This window comes from Mesocricetus auratus, unplaced genomic scaffold (assembly GCF_017639785.1).
Source record: "Mesocricetus auratus isolate SY011 unplaced genomic scaffold, BCM_Maur_2.0 Super-Scaffold_100008, whole genome shotgun sequence".
Lineage (NCBI taxonomy): Eukaryota > Metazoa > Chordata > Mammalia > Rodentia > Cricetidae > Mesocricetus > Mesocricetus auratus.
In genome coordinates, this window is record NW_024429192.1 from 56,231,020 (window position 1) to 56,248,984 (window position 17,965).

General features: G+C 45.4%; 1 protein-coding gene across 2 annotated transcripts in view; it reads right to left on the reverse strand.

Annotated features, from left to right (window-relative positions):
- The window catches only part of Mylk (myosin light chain kinase), a 176,552-nt gene extending 163,357 nt beyond the window's left edge, over window positions 1-13,195 (reverse strand). The window contains exons 1-2 of one of the 2 annotated variants that reach the window (XM_013114547.3): window positions 13,032-13,195; window positions 5,363-5,530 (exon numbers count right to left, since the gene is read on the reverse strand). In XM_013114547.3, the coding sequence (XP_012970001.1) occupies window positions 5,363-5,527 (165 nt within the window). In that variant the 5' untranslated portion in view covers window positions 5,528-5,530; window positions 13,032-13,195. The remainder of the gene's footprint in view (window positions 1-5,362; window positions 5,531-13,031) is intronic. The other variant, XM_021228014.2, reaches the window with a different exon arrangement.
- Window positions 13,196-17,965: the final 4,770 nt, after the last annotated feature.

Here is a 17,965-nt window from a genome sequence, read left to right on the forward strand (position 1 = left end):
ATACAGGTTACATAACTATGGTTATATTTATATTCGATAGACAAGGGTCATTTCTTTGTGGAGATAATTTTTTTAAATTCCTTTTAGCATTGTGGAGTTCACAGTACACTAATTATATTTATGGTAATCCTACTACACAATAGTACTTCAAAGCTTCTTGAACCCACCAGCTGTACTTTAGAACTCACCAATTAACGTAGCCCCATCTCTCCAGCCCTCCCTATTCTCCCTAGCCTCTGGCACTCACCACGCTACTCTCCACTTCCACGGGCCCACTCAGACAGCACTTAGAGGATTTTCACTATGAAAAGTGAAATCTGTCTCCGACTCAGGCTGCCTCCCTCTTGTCACTCCTGTTTGGATTTTTAGATCTCTTATTGGGCATTTATGGTATGGTCACAACCTCAAATGCCTACAGAGTCTGGGCAGAAAACCCAATTACAAAAAGTGAGGATAGAGAAGACCCATCTCAGGGCTGTTCCTGTCCATCTTCTGCTACCCTAATATGAATTTAGACAAGTGGGAGGCAGGGATGGCAAAGTCATAACTGGCTACAGACACTGGCCTTGGTGTTGGGAGAAAACTGCAAATGGGTCAGATGAGAGCAACCTGGGAAAGACAAACTTAGACAGGGCAAGCAGCACCTGCTGAGTTGTTGTGCCCATGCAGAAATGTTGCCAGACCTTACTTGCTAAGAAAAGCCCCTTGGGTTCTTAGCATCCACATTGGGCAGCTCACACCACCTATGACTCAAATTTCCTAGAAATACCACTAGCAAAAGGTGGCAATTTTGGCTCTTGAATGAACTTTATTTACCTGTATCATTACAGGTTTGTTTGTGGGATTGTAGCTATCCAAGTGTTGAAATATAGGTATGTGCCACCTCACCCACCTGTCATTATGGTTTTTAAGTCACATAAGTAAACTTTGGTTATCTGACCCATCCATTCCAGAGAATATTTATTGCTTAACTTCCCACTGTGTCCCACTTTGTCTTTCTTCTCTTACCTTGAGCTTTCCATTCACTTTAGGCTTGTCAAACCTTTCAGACTTTCTGTAACTATAACTAACACTTCTGAGCTGCATCTATGAGTTGATAATAGTAATATCATATACATTTTCTTCAAACATCTTGTGACCACCCATTATCTAATTCAGAATAAATAACTAGTTTCCAAATGTAGATAGCTCTGATGACCCTTCCAAAACTGAACACAGGCCCACCCTCTTGAATGGGGGACAGCTACAAGATGTATGTGGGGCAGTCTCCTGACGAACTTCACTTAAGAGACTCTGCCATGCAGCCAGCAGAGAGCACATCCAACTCGCCTCACCGTGGCAAAGGATCCGGGTCTTTCCTCCCTCAGAACTGGCTAATAGCTACACCAAAAGCTCTAGTTTTCTCTACAAACATGTTAGGAAACTACCTTTCTTTTAATCACCAGTTCCTTGACCTCAAATATGAAGCTCTGTCTTCTGTGGCATCTTCATCCTATGTCTGCTCCTAGGAGCAGTGATGGATCCATCAGGGACAACCCAAGGGAACCTCAAAACATGGATGCCCTTTTCTTCCTTACTCAGTGCAGCTCTGAGCTCATCCTCGTTTGGACCTCCCTAAGTTCATTTCCATGGCATGTGGACAAGGGAAGGAATTACTAAGTTTGTTCAGTCTACCATGTCAACCCTAATGTGGCCACCAGTTGCTGACAACTACAGTTTTCAGCGATATCTACTCTACCATTCCATTCTATTGCTTCATGGACTGTGGCATGCAGGCAGTGTTGGCTAGCCACCTGGAGCAGACATCTGCAGGAATCTAGGGGTAAACTCATGCTGGCTGAGATAAGGCTAGCATTCCTCCTACAGAAAAAGGAGAACACTCTCTCTTTAAGAGGTGACACTATCCTTTGTACACATCTTATACCTTAAATAATCAAGAACACTTTATTTTTAAAATACTTATTTGGTTTATGCATATGTTTATGTGCCTGAGTATGTGTATACGTACCATGTATATGCATCAGAGGCAAGAAGGAGAATTTGGATCCCCTGGAACTGGAGTTATGGGCAGTTTAAGAGCTGCCTTGTGGACACGAGAAACCAAATTCTAGTGCTCTGCAAAGTAGACCTCTTAACTGCTGAGCTACCTCTCAAACCAAGAACAGCTATTTTTAACATGTCTTTTAGCTAGGAATCACCAATACCTAAGAGCTGAATTAATAAGAATGCCCTGGATCCAGCATGTCCAAAAGGCTTGCTGTGATGGCAGAAATACTTAATAATCTGTGCTGTTGGACACAGTAACTATTAGCCTCACATAACTGTTGTGCACCTAAAACATGTGTATGGCCTAGTAAGCATATTTCCCTAGGATAGTCAGGGAAATTAATTTCCAATTTTAATTAGCATTAATGTGAATTAAACAGCCACATGGGGCTAGTGGTTATCCTATTCAACAGTGCAGATCTAGACTTTGAAGAACTCACTCTCATTAAAGAATCAAAAGAAGATAAACACTGACATGACTGGAGATGGCTATGGCACAACTAAGTTAATGCCTTAGGACTAGGGAAATTCAGAGGGAGCAACTGAGAGTGAGAAAGCCGGTGAGTACATCCACGAGGTGCATCCATGGGAAGCAGGGCTAAGGGAGAGCGGCAGCTGGCAGGCCAGCAAGTGTACACGGTGTGTGCAAGAGGGTGTTCAGATGGACGCTGTGTTTGCATGGACCATGCCGAGTGTCTATCTAAACTGGTGATGACCGCAGCCTCTGAAAAGCAGAAGTTAAAGGTCAAAGCAGAGAGCTGTCAAATTTCTTTGAATTTTTATTTTATTATATGCACTCATTTTATTTGTAGGGGCCTTGGGGGTGTTACTACAGGTCCTCTCCTTCCATCATATGTACCCTAGGGATTGAACTCAGGTAGTTTGGACTGGCAACAATAATAGTTTAACATTGAAATCCTTTTATTCATTTTAACACAGTCACAGAGACGATTCCTGAATGACACATTTTTAAAGACCAAAGTGGCTACTTCTCAGTTGGATGGAAACTGGGAAGAAGGCCTCAGGGAAATGATATTCCTATCAGTTAAAGCACAAGCAGAAGCCACTATTTCCCTTTTTGAGGTAGGTTTTCTCAAATTCCCTCTCTGTTCTCCACAGCTGAAGCAGCATCTGCCCTGAGGAGTCCAAAGAAGCACTCTACAGGAGACCCACCTCAGGTAGCCCAGAGGCCCAGGGAAACCTTATTCTGGCTGCACTTCTCCGGTGGCCCTAAATCATTAACCCCTCCTGTCTGTAGAAGAGAAGGGCTGGGACCTTGGTTTTGTTTGTTTGTTGATAATGGTAAGTCCACGGGCAAAGGGGAAGACATCTCCACTAATTTTAGTATTTTCCCTACCACTGCTCCTTTCCTACCCCACCCTGTGATAGGCAGGCAGTCCACCAATGCTGCAGCTCCCCACATGGGCCACAAAACAGTCACAGGTGCTTCAGTTGGCCTAACAAGTGGGGCCTGGCTAAGTTCATCAGGAATCCCAGCAAAGACTGCCAGGCAGCAGGGCTGGCCTGGACATTAGTCCCTATCCTCCTTACACTTGCAGGGGTGCCTATGGTGAGGAGATCCTCCTCAGCACAAGTGGACAAGCACACCTCTCTGGCCCAGCAATGACAGTCACGGGAAAAGGTTCTCATTGGTGTTGGAAGCGTGTTCAGGACCATGTGGTGAAAACTGATGGGTCCTAAGTGCTGTATGGAGGACAGGGTGCAGATGGATGGATGAACGGGGCTTTCTAATGTAAGCACGGTGTAGGGTGCTGTGTCTAAAGGCGGCACAAATGGAACATGAAGGCAAACTTTTGTGACTTTTTGAAAACCATCTCTCAAGCTTTGGGTATATAGAACCTCCCCACACACACACTCAAAGAAGTAGCTTAGCAATTACCTCAACCCGACTGGACAGAAGGAGTGCCACACCCACTCACTCATCTCCAAGTACAAGACCGTCTTCTGAATGGCCACAGCCGGGAAGGAAGGAATTCTTCTGGAACATTTCGGTTTCAGGGCCATATTCAACTCAGAATAAGGCAGCCTGTCATTGCTAGTGGGTCTGGAAGGGGACCAAAAGAGTTTCTTCCTGGTCCCTGTGCAGTCCATCATTTAAGGGACACCATCTCTAAATACACATCGTTAGACCTGCATCTGTTAGGAAGACACTTTCGCAAAATATTCTGTGTGGATAATCACAGCTAAAGATCTTATCCTGGAAAGTCTTGAACCTTAGGATTGTCTCTTGGTTGCTAGCCCTTCACTGCCACTCTCCTGTCTCCAAGCAATCCTCAGTGTGTCAACTTACTGTCTCATGGTTTTAAAATAGCTGCCTGAGCACCAGCATCACATCTTTATTCAAGGCAGGAAGAAGGTGAGGTAGAAATAAGAGCACCCACAATGTCTTTTTCCTTTTTTAACTTTTGGTCATGAAAAATACAGCTTTCCTTGAAGCCCTCTAGATGGCTTCAGCCCAGATGTGTCATTGGGCTGAACTGCAGCAGAAGCCTCTGGAGTTATTTCAGGCACTGAAAGAGCCAGCTAAGGGAATGGGTATAGGCTATGTGTTCACTGCTCAATGTATTTGTCAGAGTGGAAAAGTGCTACAGGATGCAACAGACCTAAGCCCATGGGAAGCGAGGCTCAAGTCTGAAGTGCCCAGAGGAGCCTGGACCCGAGGGGATACCTGCAACACCACTCTAAAGCCACCCTTCTCACCGATGAGAAGAGGGGTGTTATCAGAGGAGTTCAGTTCTTTTCTAAAGTAGGCATGATAGGAAAGTGGGGGTGAGTAGGCAGTTGCTTTTTCACCTTTCAAGGATAAAAACAGTAAGTCCAAGTTTCAACCAACTGCTAATCACAGCCCTGGAGGTGGTGGGAAAACACTCTTCATGACTTGCTCACATCCGTGGCATCCACCGAGTTTCAGTGAGGGCACAGTCCCTGGCCTCTCCAAAAGAAGCTGGACCCTGCCTCCACTTGGGGTGACAACTCTCAAGAACAAGGGAAGCCAGCATGAGTTCTTGGGCATCAGTAAGAAGAAGTCCAACAGGAACTGCCAGGCCATGTTTTCAGAGCATATCCAGCAGCAAAATATCTCAGGATGGTCAATTTGCATACCCCCCATTGCTGAGTCCACCAACACAGACCAGAGCTCACCATAACCAAGAAAGAGAGCAAGGTGGTACACATTAAATTTATATGAAGGTCCAGTGGAAGACTGGGCCTTTTGTTATGTCAGGCTTGCTGAGGACAAGTTTAATGAACATTCCCCTCTCCCCCATCCCATCTCCCAATCAACCACACTTCTTACCCTCCCTTCGAACTTGGCGGTGGCTCCTTCTTTGATGCAGAGGTTCCGAGGGGGCAGAATGAAAGCAGGGGCCTCCGTGAGGGGCATGGAGCTGACCCTTGAGGGATCCACACTGTGGGAGGTTTTGGACACGTGTGATGAGGCAACCAGTTTCACGTCCCCCATGGTCTACAAAAGGAAGAGGAGCAAGTCAAGTCTTATACATCACGTTGTCTCCCTTGTAGACACCACTTGCCCAGTCCTGTGGTTTGAGTATAAGGAGCAGGAGCCCAGTAGGGTGAGCATCCATCTGAAGTGCCGCTCTGTGGCTTCTCCACATAAGGTACCAGGCAAGACTGAGAAGTCCTTGACCCCAGCCCCCAGGCTATGCCTGCCATGTCAGTACCACTAGGAGCATCCATCTATCTTCTGAGAGACCGTGGCTTGGACAAGACCAGGAAAACTGAATGGCTCACAGTTTTTACAACAGCCTCTGAGGCTCATGTTCAACCAACATCTACAAGAAGTACTAAGGTGGAAAGTCCCAGCTGCTTCTGCCTGAACTACAAGAGCTCATGGGCTAGAAAAAAATGTCATCGAGGCTCCAAGAAAGGCAAGAGATTGGAGTTAATGTCACAAGGGCCCTGGGTGAGAAGGTGAGGGTTGGTGGCTGAATGAAGTTGTGGGAGTCAATCCAGGGACTACAATGTAGAGAGACTCAAAGATCAAAACATCAAGAAGGAGGCTCTAGGAGGTGATCCAGGCTGACTCCTTCATTTATAACTACAGTCCAAAGAGGCTAACCCACGTATCAAAGGAGATAGAGAAAAACTGTGCCATCATTGCCAAGAACACCTTGCACCTGGGATCCTGTCCAAGGCAGATAGGGGACTAGACAAGATGTGTCTGCAGACTGGCAAGATTAGCTCGGACCAAAGGGCTGATGTAAAAAGGAGCTACCCTCTGAAACAATCAACGTTCAACTCATTTGAGTTGCTTCTTCTCAACTTTAAGTGTGTTTCCAGGAAAAATTAGAAAATAACAACGTGAAAGTAAAATAAATTATCACTTATTGGTGGGCTGGAAAGATGGCTCAGTGGGCAAAGGGCGCTTGCCAACCAAGCACGATGGCCTGAATTTGATCCCCAGGTCCCACATGGGAGAAGGAAAAATGCCTTTAATCCCAGCACTCAGAGCTAGAGGCAGGTGGATCTCTGAGTTCAAGGTCAACCTGATCTACTACAGAGATAGCTAGAGCAACACAGAGAAACTCTGTATCAGAAGAAGAAGAAGGAGGAGGAGGAGGAGGAGGAGGGGGGAGGGGAGGGGAAAGGAGAGGAAGAAGAAGAAGAAGAAGAAGAAGAAGAAGAAGAAGAAGAAGAAGAAGAAGAAGAAGAAGAAGAAGAAATAAACAAACAATCTGATTTAAAGGCTAGAGACATGGGCTAGTGGGTAAAGGATCCACAAAAAGCTACACATGGAACCCACTGCTGTCGGGGTGGAGACAGGAGGATTACTGGAGTTGACCACCAGTCTAGCTCCCGGTTCAGTGAGAGATACCACCTCAAAGTAATAAGGAGAGTGACAGAGAAGGCATGTGATGTCCTTCCATGATTTCTGCACATGCACATACATGTGGGCACACCGGTGCACACAATTACCCACATGTACATGACCTATCTTTATCCCTCTCTTATTCATTCTCTCTGTTACACAGACAGAAGGAAATCTGACTGAAACAACCTAAAATAAAGGTGTCTGATTAGCCCCTTATTACTGGCTACTTGTCATTGTCTACATGGCAGACATTTAGCAATCATTATCTGTGCCTGGGTCCTCTGCCTGACACATTGACTTCCTTTCACTGATAAGCTATTAGCTTTGCAAACAAAATTCCTTTCCCAATGATACAACTCTCAGGCTGGCTGCAGGAGGTCACAAGAAAAGCAAGTACCCGAGTCACATTTCCTGTGTATCGGGAACATGCTAAGCACTCTGTAAACGAATGGTTCGTTTGCCCCTTACAGCAGTAACCAACAGTAGATCTCACCATCCCCTTTTAAGGGTCAGAAACCTGTCCAAGGATGGGAAATTTGCCCAAAGTCATCACAAGAGGGGGCAGAACCGGCACCTGAACCTACTTTGTGTGCACTGTGCCTCCTACAGCAGTCATAGCTGAAGTAATGGTGAGGACTGAAAGCTGCTCAAATGACAGGCACTTAAAATTTCCCTGTAAAGCTGGGTGTGGTGGCGCACGCCTTTAATCCCAGCACTGGGGAGGCAGAGGCAGGCGGACCTCTGTGAGTTTGAGACCAGCCTGGTCTACAGAGCGAGTTCCAAGAAAGCCAAGGCTGTTACACAGAGAAACCCTGTCTTGGAAAAACAAACAAATTTCTCTGTAAGATTAAGATTTTTTTTGGTACATTAAAGAATGCCATTTGCATTAAAAGACCAATGACAATACAGGAGAAAATGTTTGTCACGAAAACATAGGACCAGAATATTTTCACAGAATAAGAAGTCATTCCAAGACATGAATGAGCAGAGACTATATGTTACAGAGTAAACAGATGAACGTCATCTGGCCCCAGCAACACCCTGTAGTACAAGTCAATCACAACCACAGGCTGTGCTTTTGTAAACTAGATGAAGCACACACACACACACACACACACACACACACACACACACACACACACACACACACACAAAGAAACACTGCTGGCGAGACCAGCGAGTTCTCTGCACACACTCTTGCTGGAAAGCAATGCAGCAAAAGGACTCTGAAGAAAAGGTGTCCACTATTTTTTCTAGTAATCCCACATGTAGAAATTCACCATTGCGAAAGAATCTGAGACAGACAAAATGTGTATGTAAAAATAATGGTGGCATTACTTAAAGCAAAAGTTGGACATATATATATAAATCCAACAATGAGAATCAACTATATACAAAGGCACACCATGAACAAAAAGACTATGATTTTAATGACATATAAGTGTTAATTTTTTAAATTACTGAAAAATTTCAAGCATGCAGGAAAAAATGGCAAAACCAGTGCCCCAAACACCCCACAGTGATCCTCAACAGTCAGCACCCTCCACACTTACATCACTCTGCTTTGTGTGTGTGTGCAGAGCCTTTTCCAAACCGTCAGGATATGTCATATGCATACCTATCACATGTTCATGATCAAATACAGTGACGACAGGTCTATCTCCTGTCAGTCCTTTATTAATACATAATAAGTTGTTGAAGCCAGAGGAACCTCACTGTGCTAAAGAGTCAGGAACTAACTGTATTTTGGTGCCTGCTGTGGTTTAGACTTCAATTATCTACCAAGTGCTCATGTGCGGAAGGCTGGCTCACTAGTCTTCAGTCCTGGGAGGCATCAGAACCCTCAGTGCTTAGTGGGTAGATGTGAAGCCATTGTGGGAACATTCACAAAGGGGACACTGAGATCCCAGCTCCTCTCTGTCCCTCTTTGCTTCCTGGTAGCCCGACAGCCTCCTCTACTGAGCCATGATAGTCTACAGACCCAAAGCAATGAATTAACTGGTTATGGATTGAAACCTATGAAACTGTTAGCCAAAGTAAACCTTTCTTCCTTTAAGTTGGTTTTTCTCCAAGGCATTTCATCACAGTAAAGGCTGGTAACAAACGCTGATTAACCAGCTTCCTTCTCTACCCTCTACACCTACCTTTTCAAACTCTAATTGCCACACTCTACTTTCTATTTCTAAAAAATAAATTTTTGTTGTTTTTTGAGACAGGGTTTCTCTGTATTGTTTTGGAAGCTGTCTTGGAACTCTCTCTGTAGACCAGACTGGCCTCGAACTCAGAGATCCGCCTGCCTCTGCCTCCCGAGTGCTAGGATTAAAGGTGTGCGCCACCAATGCCTGGCTAAGAAATAATTTTTTAAGTTTCTAAATATGGATTAAAGCACTGCCTTTATTCTGTACCTAGTTTATTTAACTAATAATGTCCTCCAGTTATGTACATGTTGTCACAAATGACAGGATTTCTTTTTTAAAAATGAGTGAATAATATTCCAGTATGCGTGGATATATATGCTTTATTGTCTTTCTCCATTCATCCATTGTTGGCTACTTGAACTGATTCCATGCCTTGACTATTCTGAACAGTATTACAAAAATTATGAGAGCTCTAGTATACTCTCCCTGGTATAATTTTTAAATTTTTTAAAAAAATATTTATGTGTGTGTGTGTGCAAGTGCTGAAAGAGGGTAGTGGATCCCCTAGAGCTGGACTTAGAGGCAATTGTGAACCAATCACATGGGTGCTGGGATCTGAACTCGGGTCCTCTGGAAGTTCTGCAAGAGATCTTCCTTGTTGAGCCATCTCTCCAAACCCCCAATATGATTTTAACGGCAAGAACAAAGAGATGTTTATTCACTCAAAATATAATAACTGGGCATCATCTTATGCGCCAAACTAGCCACTACATATAAAATGATGAACAGTTACATGTGTGGGAGGAGTGCTGAATGTGTATGTACCTGGGGTGTGGTGGTATGGAGGAGACAACCAGGGTTCTTATACCCTGCATGTGTACCTAGGACCACAACCTGGAATGAGCACTGCTTCATCCACTGCCACTGAGGGAAGTGACACTCTGTGCAGCCGACTCTAGAACTAGGGTGGAGGTGACCCATGTAACAGGAAGCTCAGACTTCCTTAATTCACCATAAATTTGGGGACACAGCTGCTTTCCAGCTGTGGTTTGGTCAAGGGACCTCCATTCTCTTTATCTGAGTTTCCCTTTGTGTCAAGTAGGAACAATATGGACCCTGAAGGGTGGAGAGAGGACAGGAGTGGGAATGCAGTACATATAAACCAGAAGTATAATGTAATTCACTGAGTAGATTCTGTCTCAGCATCTCTCACTCAAAAGCAGGCTGTGTCCCATCCTGAACACTCAGACCGGGCCATCAAAGACACCCAGAAGCCTAGGCAGGCCTAACTATCCTCAGACAATTCTGCAGGGAGGAGGTCTGAGCCTGCTGGCAGCTTCTAGCGGCGGTATTTTGTTAGTGAGGTGGATGTTGGCTGTATCTTGTGGTCTCTCTTGATCCTATCTACCCTACAGTTCTCAGGATCTCTTTCCTAAAGGAGGATAAGGAAGCCTATAAACCAGCTACACTTGCCCAAGGTTCCTGAGCTTAGCAGTGAAAACCAAACCAGGAGCACAAGGCCATCATACACAACTGGCTTTCTAGAGGTTCAGGCAAAGCTTGTCTTGCTGTTCTCAGTAGCTGTAGGTACAACAGGCAAGGACCTGAGAATTGCCACAGGAAGAAGATCAGCAGAGGTGACTCCCCATTGTGGCTTGGAGTACCTACCCACAGCCTGCTCATCCAAGATTTGAGCAAACAGGTTCAAAGATGTTGAATCTACTCACTAGATGTTGGATCTGGTCACTAGATGTTGGATCTGATATCTAGATGTTGGATCTGATTGCCAGTTGTTGGACCTGATCATTGAGCAGTGACTAATTCATCACTGGAGTCATATATTCATGAGTTCAAACCAATGGGCTACTATGGGGTGGGGCCTGGTTATAGGAAGTAGATCACAGGAAAGGGGTCTACCTTCAAAGGGCATCTTCCTGTCCCTGCACTCTGCTTCCTGGGCACTGTGAGACAGCTGCCCAGCAATCCTTCCCCAAGATGTTCAGCCTCACTATAGTCTCAGAACCAACGAAGCCAGCCAACCATAAAACCATAAGCCAAAATAAATCCCTCCCGTTTCTGAATCCATTTCTCTGAAGTATCTGTCACAACGACAAAAAGCTGACTAGCATTCCCCTGTCTGCTCTAGAAGACAAAAGACTCCCCAGCCTTTCAGGGCAGTGGGAAACTGAGAGACGTGAAACCAGGCCACAGAGTCGCTCTCCAAATTATCATAACTCCAAACCTGCTGAAGAGCATCCCAGATACTCTCATCAATAGAAACACATCTGGCCTAGGGAGACAAATAAGAGGATAAAGGTGGCAAACGCCTTTAATCCCAGCACTCAGGCGGCAGAGGCAGGCGGATCTCTGTGAGTTCGAGGCCGGGCTGGGCCGACAGTCTCCAAAACAATACAGAGAAACCCTGTTTCATAAACACCGAGAGAGAGAGAGAGAGAGAGAGAGAGAGAGAGAGAGAGAGAGACAGAGAGAGAGAGAGAGACAGAGAGAGAGAGACAGAGAGAGAGACAGAGAGAGACAGAGAGACAGACAGAGACAGAGAGAGACAGAGAGACAGAGAGACAGAGAGACAGAGAGAGGGGATAAAGGTACTTGCTCTGCAAGCGTGAGATGAGTTTGAATGCCCAGAATTCATCAACACCAGGCACAGAGCAGATATGGGAAAATCCCAGGATGCTCAGGGCCCACCTACTCAGGCACACAAAGCAGAGAAACAACAGTGACCTTGGCTCAAGCAAGATGGAAAGAGAGGGCCTCCATCCGATGCTCTCCTCTGTCTCCACACTCACACTAGGGGCATCCATGAACCTACATTCACATATATGTATGTTCACACATGCATTAAAAATTTTTATTTTAAATTTAATTTTAAAAGGGACACACTTGACCTAAAGAGAACAAGACAAGAAGGAGCCTGGCTTCAAGTGGAAAAGACAAGTCAATACTGCCAGGAACCACCTAGTCCCCTGCAAGGAAGTTCAGGGAGGAGGATAACTCCCCTGTCATAGGGGCAAAACCAGATCCAAGTCCCAAGCCGTGTAGTCATGCCAAACAGCTGCACTCACCCTCAGCCCATTGCCCCGTAGCTGCAGGTCCCGGCCATGCTGTCAACTGATGGATACTGCGTATTTGGGGGGGAATTAATAATAAACTGAGCCAAACCCTTCAAGTTCCTCTCTAACCCTCCACTAAGTCTGGTGACCACATTCCAGTGGAGAATACCAGAGAGGCTGGATGACATCCACAGCAATCTCTATCGGCAGGGCAATATTCAGGAGCTGCAATCAAACACCCTCAGCCGGGGATGCATTCAATACTTGGCTGATTGCAGATCAATAGACAAAGGAGAGACAGAAAAGCACAGGGAGTGGTCAAAAGAGCAGTGGCCCACTGATGTCTGGGCCAAAGCCAAGCTCCGTGTAAGGTTTCTACAAGGAACACAATTTATTAATCACCCAAAGCAGCTCTGAGTGGACTGGACTTTAATTTGATCAAAAGCGCTGTAAATCGTCTCTTGAACCCAGAAAGGAACTACAGCCAAGACAGAGTGCTGCTCTGAGACACAGAGACTCAGAACAAAAAAGTCGTTAGCCAGCACAGTGAGTTTGGAAAAGCCAACTGCCCCTCCACTATTCCCAGTACACACACATGGGATCACAGTATGGAAGCTTGGAGGCACAGGATATCTTGGAAATACCCAAACTTCCCCCACTTGTAAGTGCTCCCTAACAGGTGTGGCATCCTGTCTGCAAGGCCCCATCATATCAGAGGTGGCAAAACCACTCAGGTACAAACACCCCAGGCACTGATGGCTCCCTCTGCCCTCCTTAATCTTCTCTGCAATGTTCTCAGATCCTGACAAATACCCTAATCTCTCCTAATCCAGCACTGATCTGCTCCTCAACTGTGCCAGGCTGCCTCACCATGACCCACCCAAGCAAAGTGGGGCAGAGCCACACACGGCTACCCACACACACCTGATGGCAGTCTCCTCTCCAGGGAGCGTCCACAGAAGGCAGGTCAGAGGCCAGCTTCACTGCTGATGAGATTCTGGTCCAAGGTCCAGCAATAACGGAGAGAAAAGGGAGAGCCGAGCACACAGGCTGGGCCAGACGGAGAAAGTAAGGGGCTTTGTTCTAACTCTCCTGGCAGATGTTGCAACTTGCCTTCCGCAGGACAGCCAACTTTGCCGGAGATCTGTTGTTCTAATCCGCCCAGCTGGGGTGACCTTTGAAACCTCTGGCTGCCACCACAGAGACACTCAGTGAAGTCCTGGGGAGCCAGGGGTAGAGAAGCTCACAGGTTTTTCACTTGTTCAAAGATGCAGACTCCAATCTGAGTGTAAAGCAACTGAAAAGACTCTGTCAAGCAGAGAATTGAGCCCCAGATGGGCTGGGCATTTCCCCAACTCCACATCTGGCTTGGACTGCCACTCTAACCCCTGGTGCATATGGCCTGGGATTACCACCAGCTCACGAGACATGTGCCTCCTGAGACCCAGGCCTTTCTTCCTTAAGCCAATGGAGCCCCACTTAGGATGCACAGAAGGTACACCCAGGAGGCTGGGAACCACAATGCTGGGACTGTAGGCACACAGCTGAGAGCAGAACTGAGATCTCAGCAGTGCTCACATGGTGACCAGCACTGCACAGCGCTGTTCCATCCCAGTGAACCTTAGGAACACCTGACAAGCACATAACACCTCCATTCCTTCTGTGATGCCACGGTATTCCCCTAGTTCCCAAGGAACAGATGGAACATCCTGAACTTGGCTTAAGCTCTGCTGGGTGGAGATGGATTCACAAGGGGCTGCAATGCCCAAACATCTAGGACATCCTTGACCTCCCAACTCAGTGGCTGAAGTCTCTGTGGTCTCAAAACTCCTTTATACCCTTTAAAGTTGTTAAGGACCCAAAGGCTTTTGTGCTATCAAGGTTTGGTGTATTTGGTATTAAATAGTAATTCACATAAAAATATCAACAACAAGCCTACACATTAATATGATTTTTCTTTTGTGTGTGTTAGCACTTCACTGTGTTGCCCAAGTTGGCCTCAAATTCTGAGCTCAAGAAATCCTCTTGGGCTAAGAGAAGAAGCTCATCATTTAAGAGTACTCCCTGTTCTTCTGGGAGACCTGGGAGATCACATCTGGCAGCTCACAACAGCCTGTAACACCAGTTCCAGAGGATCTGATGCCCTTTTCCATCTCCCAAGGTACAAGAACACACACAGCATATATTCACACAAACACACACAAGAAAAAGTAAAATAGATAAGGTACAAGAATACACATGGCATATATTCACACAAGAACACACACAGCATATATTCATGCAAACACACACAAGTAAAAGTAAAATAGAGTGAGAGCAAGACAGACAGGCAGACACATACACACAGAGACACACGATGTAGGGGGGGATCCTTTCCTTTCCTCCCAAGGAGCAGGGACTGATTATAGGTATACACCTCTGTGGCTAGTAACATAAATATTTTTGAAAGAAAAATATATTTTCTGAAAAAAAATTCAAGAAGAAGTTCAATTCTGCTGTGTGTATAGTGTATTGGTCCTGGGCATGGAAATCAGAGCCTCCCACAAGCTAGGCAAGTGCTATATCACTGAACCATATTCCAATCTTGAAAATGTCTCCTTCTGAATTTTTATTTATCATTGTTCCTGTATATATGTATGAAGGTGCATGTAATGTTTGCAATGTGGAGGTCAGTGCTGTGGAGTCGGTTTTCTCCATTTACCTTTATGTAGATTCCATGGATGGAACCGAGGTTGTCAGGCTGCCTGGGCAGGTGCTTTACCCACTGACAGCTTGCAAATGTCTTTAACATCTGGCCTAATGGTGAGCAATTAGATCATTTCATCTGTTTCTGCGTCTCATCTACTGTGACATCACAGTCTCTATAGCTGCTAGGAAAATCAACATATGGAGAGATAATAGAAGTAGAAAACTAAATCTCATCCTACACAAAAGTAATCTGGGCCCCTAAAGAGGCTCAGGGCCTTCCCTGATCACACCGTAAGTCACCAGATCATACTTTAGAACCTTATTCCAGTTAATCTCCCAAGACCTCTCTGTCACCATCTGTTCTCACCTCTGGCCCTCTTCAAGCACCCAGGAGTAAAGGGGGAAGTGGCTGTCTCTGAGCAGTGCTGTACAGATTTAAGGAACAAGTGAGGACAAGTGTAAATCAACATCTAACTTCATTCTCGCTCTTCTTCAAGACCACAATATTAATCAGTGTGACCAGAAAAATAAGAAGCCTAAGACTGGCACTATGGAAACAACTTTCAATCACTTAGGTCCTTGGCCAAGACTCTGGAAGATCTTGCACATGGAGATAACCCAAAAACTTTTTGCTGCAGTGGGAGCAATTTATAGAAACCAAAGCTGGTCACAGAGATTGGAGGACTCCTGGTTATGAATCATATGACTGGGAAGGTATTTTTAATTGGACAAAACCAGGGACAATGGTTTGGCTAAAAGCATGGAAGACATATCTGAAGCCTGGGATTTCTCTCAAGCACATGGAATGGCTCGTGGCTTGAATGTTAATTGTAGTCCTAAAATATTAGCACCATGGATCAGGATGTGGGAGGAAATTTACATGAAAAGCAGTCTTTAGCTGGGCAGTGGTGGCTCACACCTTTAATCCCAGCACTCATAAGGCAAAGGCAGACGGATCTCTGAGTTGGAGGCCAGCTTGGTCAACAGAGCTAGTTCCAGGACAGGCTCCAAAACTACAGAAAAACCCTGTCTCGATAAGCAAAACAAAACAAAAGTCTTTAAATTCCTATACTTGAGTTAAAAAAAAAAAAACCAAATGCCCAGGAACAAAATACTTGACCAGACACACTGCATAGACTTCTGGCCCCATAGAGACACGTCTGGGTCCTATGATAGACACACTTATCAAATCCTTGACAGTGTCTTCATCCCATGCATCACAGCTGGGAGACATGTAGAGGAGTGACAATTTAATTAGCACCATCTGTGTCCCTAGTGGAACGTAAGCTACACCAGGATTAAGGGCATGCATGCTTTCTTTATTCAGTGGTGTATTGCCAATGTCTATACACTGATGAGCACAAAAAATCTTCTAAACAAATACATGTGTATTCCATAAATGAACAGAAATTTTATTTTAAAAGTTTGCAAGTGACTCTTGTGCTGGTTAGTATTATGTCAACTTTACACAAGCCAGAGTCATTTGGGAGTGGAACTTCAATTGAGAAAACACCCCCATCAAATTTTCCTGTAGGCAAGTCTGTAGTACATTTTCCTTACTGATGGCTAATATGGGAGGGCCTAACTCACTGTGGGCAGGACCACCCCAGTGTCTGTAAGCAACTGGGACCCAGGTCCACATGTTCCTGCTTGAAAATGTGCAAGGTTTCCCTACACTTGTCCCTCACCACTGAGTTCTCCTCCAACCCACCAGACAGCTCCCTCCCCACAGCTTCCAAGGCCTTCTTTCTGGAACACACATGAAAGATACACAGCTGCCCACAAACCATATCAGTAGGGCAGAAGGCCACATATGCAGGGCAAGCCATGAACCCATGTCTTTGGCAGAGAGCTACTTGGGGGTTGTCTTAAAAGGTGATGCAATACACACTCTCGCAAACAAATACACAGTCACACACTTATCTAACAAATACACATACCACATAGAACAATGTGAGGTGCACTCTCACCCTGAACTCTTGGGGAAGGGTCTAGGCCCTGCCCTATATGAAATGACAGACTATGGACACCCCCATGGAGGGCCTCACCCTCCCTGGGGGAATGAGGGGATAAGGGGGGGGGGGGGAGCTGGGGGGAGGGCACGGGAGGAGGGGAGGGAATGGGAGAGGGACCTGGAACTGACTTGTGAAGCAACCTTGTTTCTTATCTAAATTTAAACTGGAAAAAAAAGGGAAAAAAAGAATTATAAAAATCAAAATGTCTAACAACTATGAAAAACATTGAAATGCAGTATCAAATACTGAGCCAAGATTTAATTCTTCATGTAAAAATAAATGAGCATATTGATTTCAAAAAAAAAATACACATACCCACCACACACTCACAGTGAGAATGTCATGGCCTGGTCTCCTAGAGTCACTCTCCTGCTGAAACTCCCACTTAACTGAGGGTTTAACAAGAAAAGGTTGGGAAAAGCTTTCTGCAATCGAACTCATATCTAATAAAACTAAAGCCTGAACCAGAAACCCTGGCTGTAATTACGTTTTTCCAATTCACGTTCTAGCAACAAATCCTCACATTCACACATTTTGCTAACACACATCACCTTACAGAAAGAAGTGTGGGGTGTCCAGTGGGGTTGTTGAGCTCCCACCATCCCATCCCATCCCCTCCTCAATCCCTTGTGCCTCCTCACTCTAGTCTATGTCTCAAATTCTCAGTGAACCCCATGGGTTGAGCAACATACACATTCAGGTAAGGTTATCAAACCAGCTTCAGAACTGGGATGCCAGGAAACAGACCAACACGTGAGGAACAGAGGAAGCCATGAGTGAATGAGTAAAGAACAGATAAAGTGCTTGCTGAGTGAAAGTATATTGTTAACATGGGCACAGCCATGTCAAAAACCCAATGCCTCAGATCTATGGGAATGCCAAAGCCTTCTTCTGGTTTTGTCTGAATGTTGATGTTTGTCTACAAATGACTGGCCACTGTGTGCAGAAACTAGCAGCTGCACTTTCTTTTTTAGGATGCTGACGCCCAGGACTGTCATCTACAGAGCCCTCCTACTGAGACTAGCTAACCTCAACCTGTGTTGTACATAACAAATACTTCTGACTTGGTGCCACTCCATCAGAGTGTACACTGCTCAAAGCCTTGAACATAAATGTTTCTGAATCACCTGCTAAACGAGAATAGACCCTTCCTCT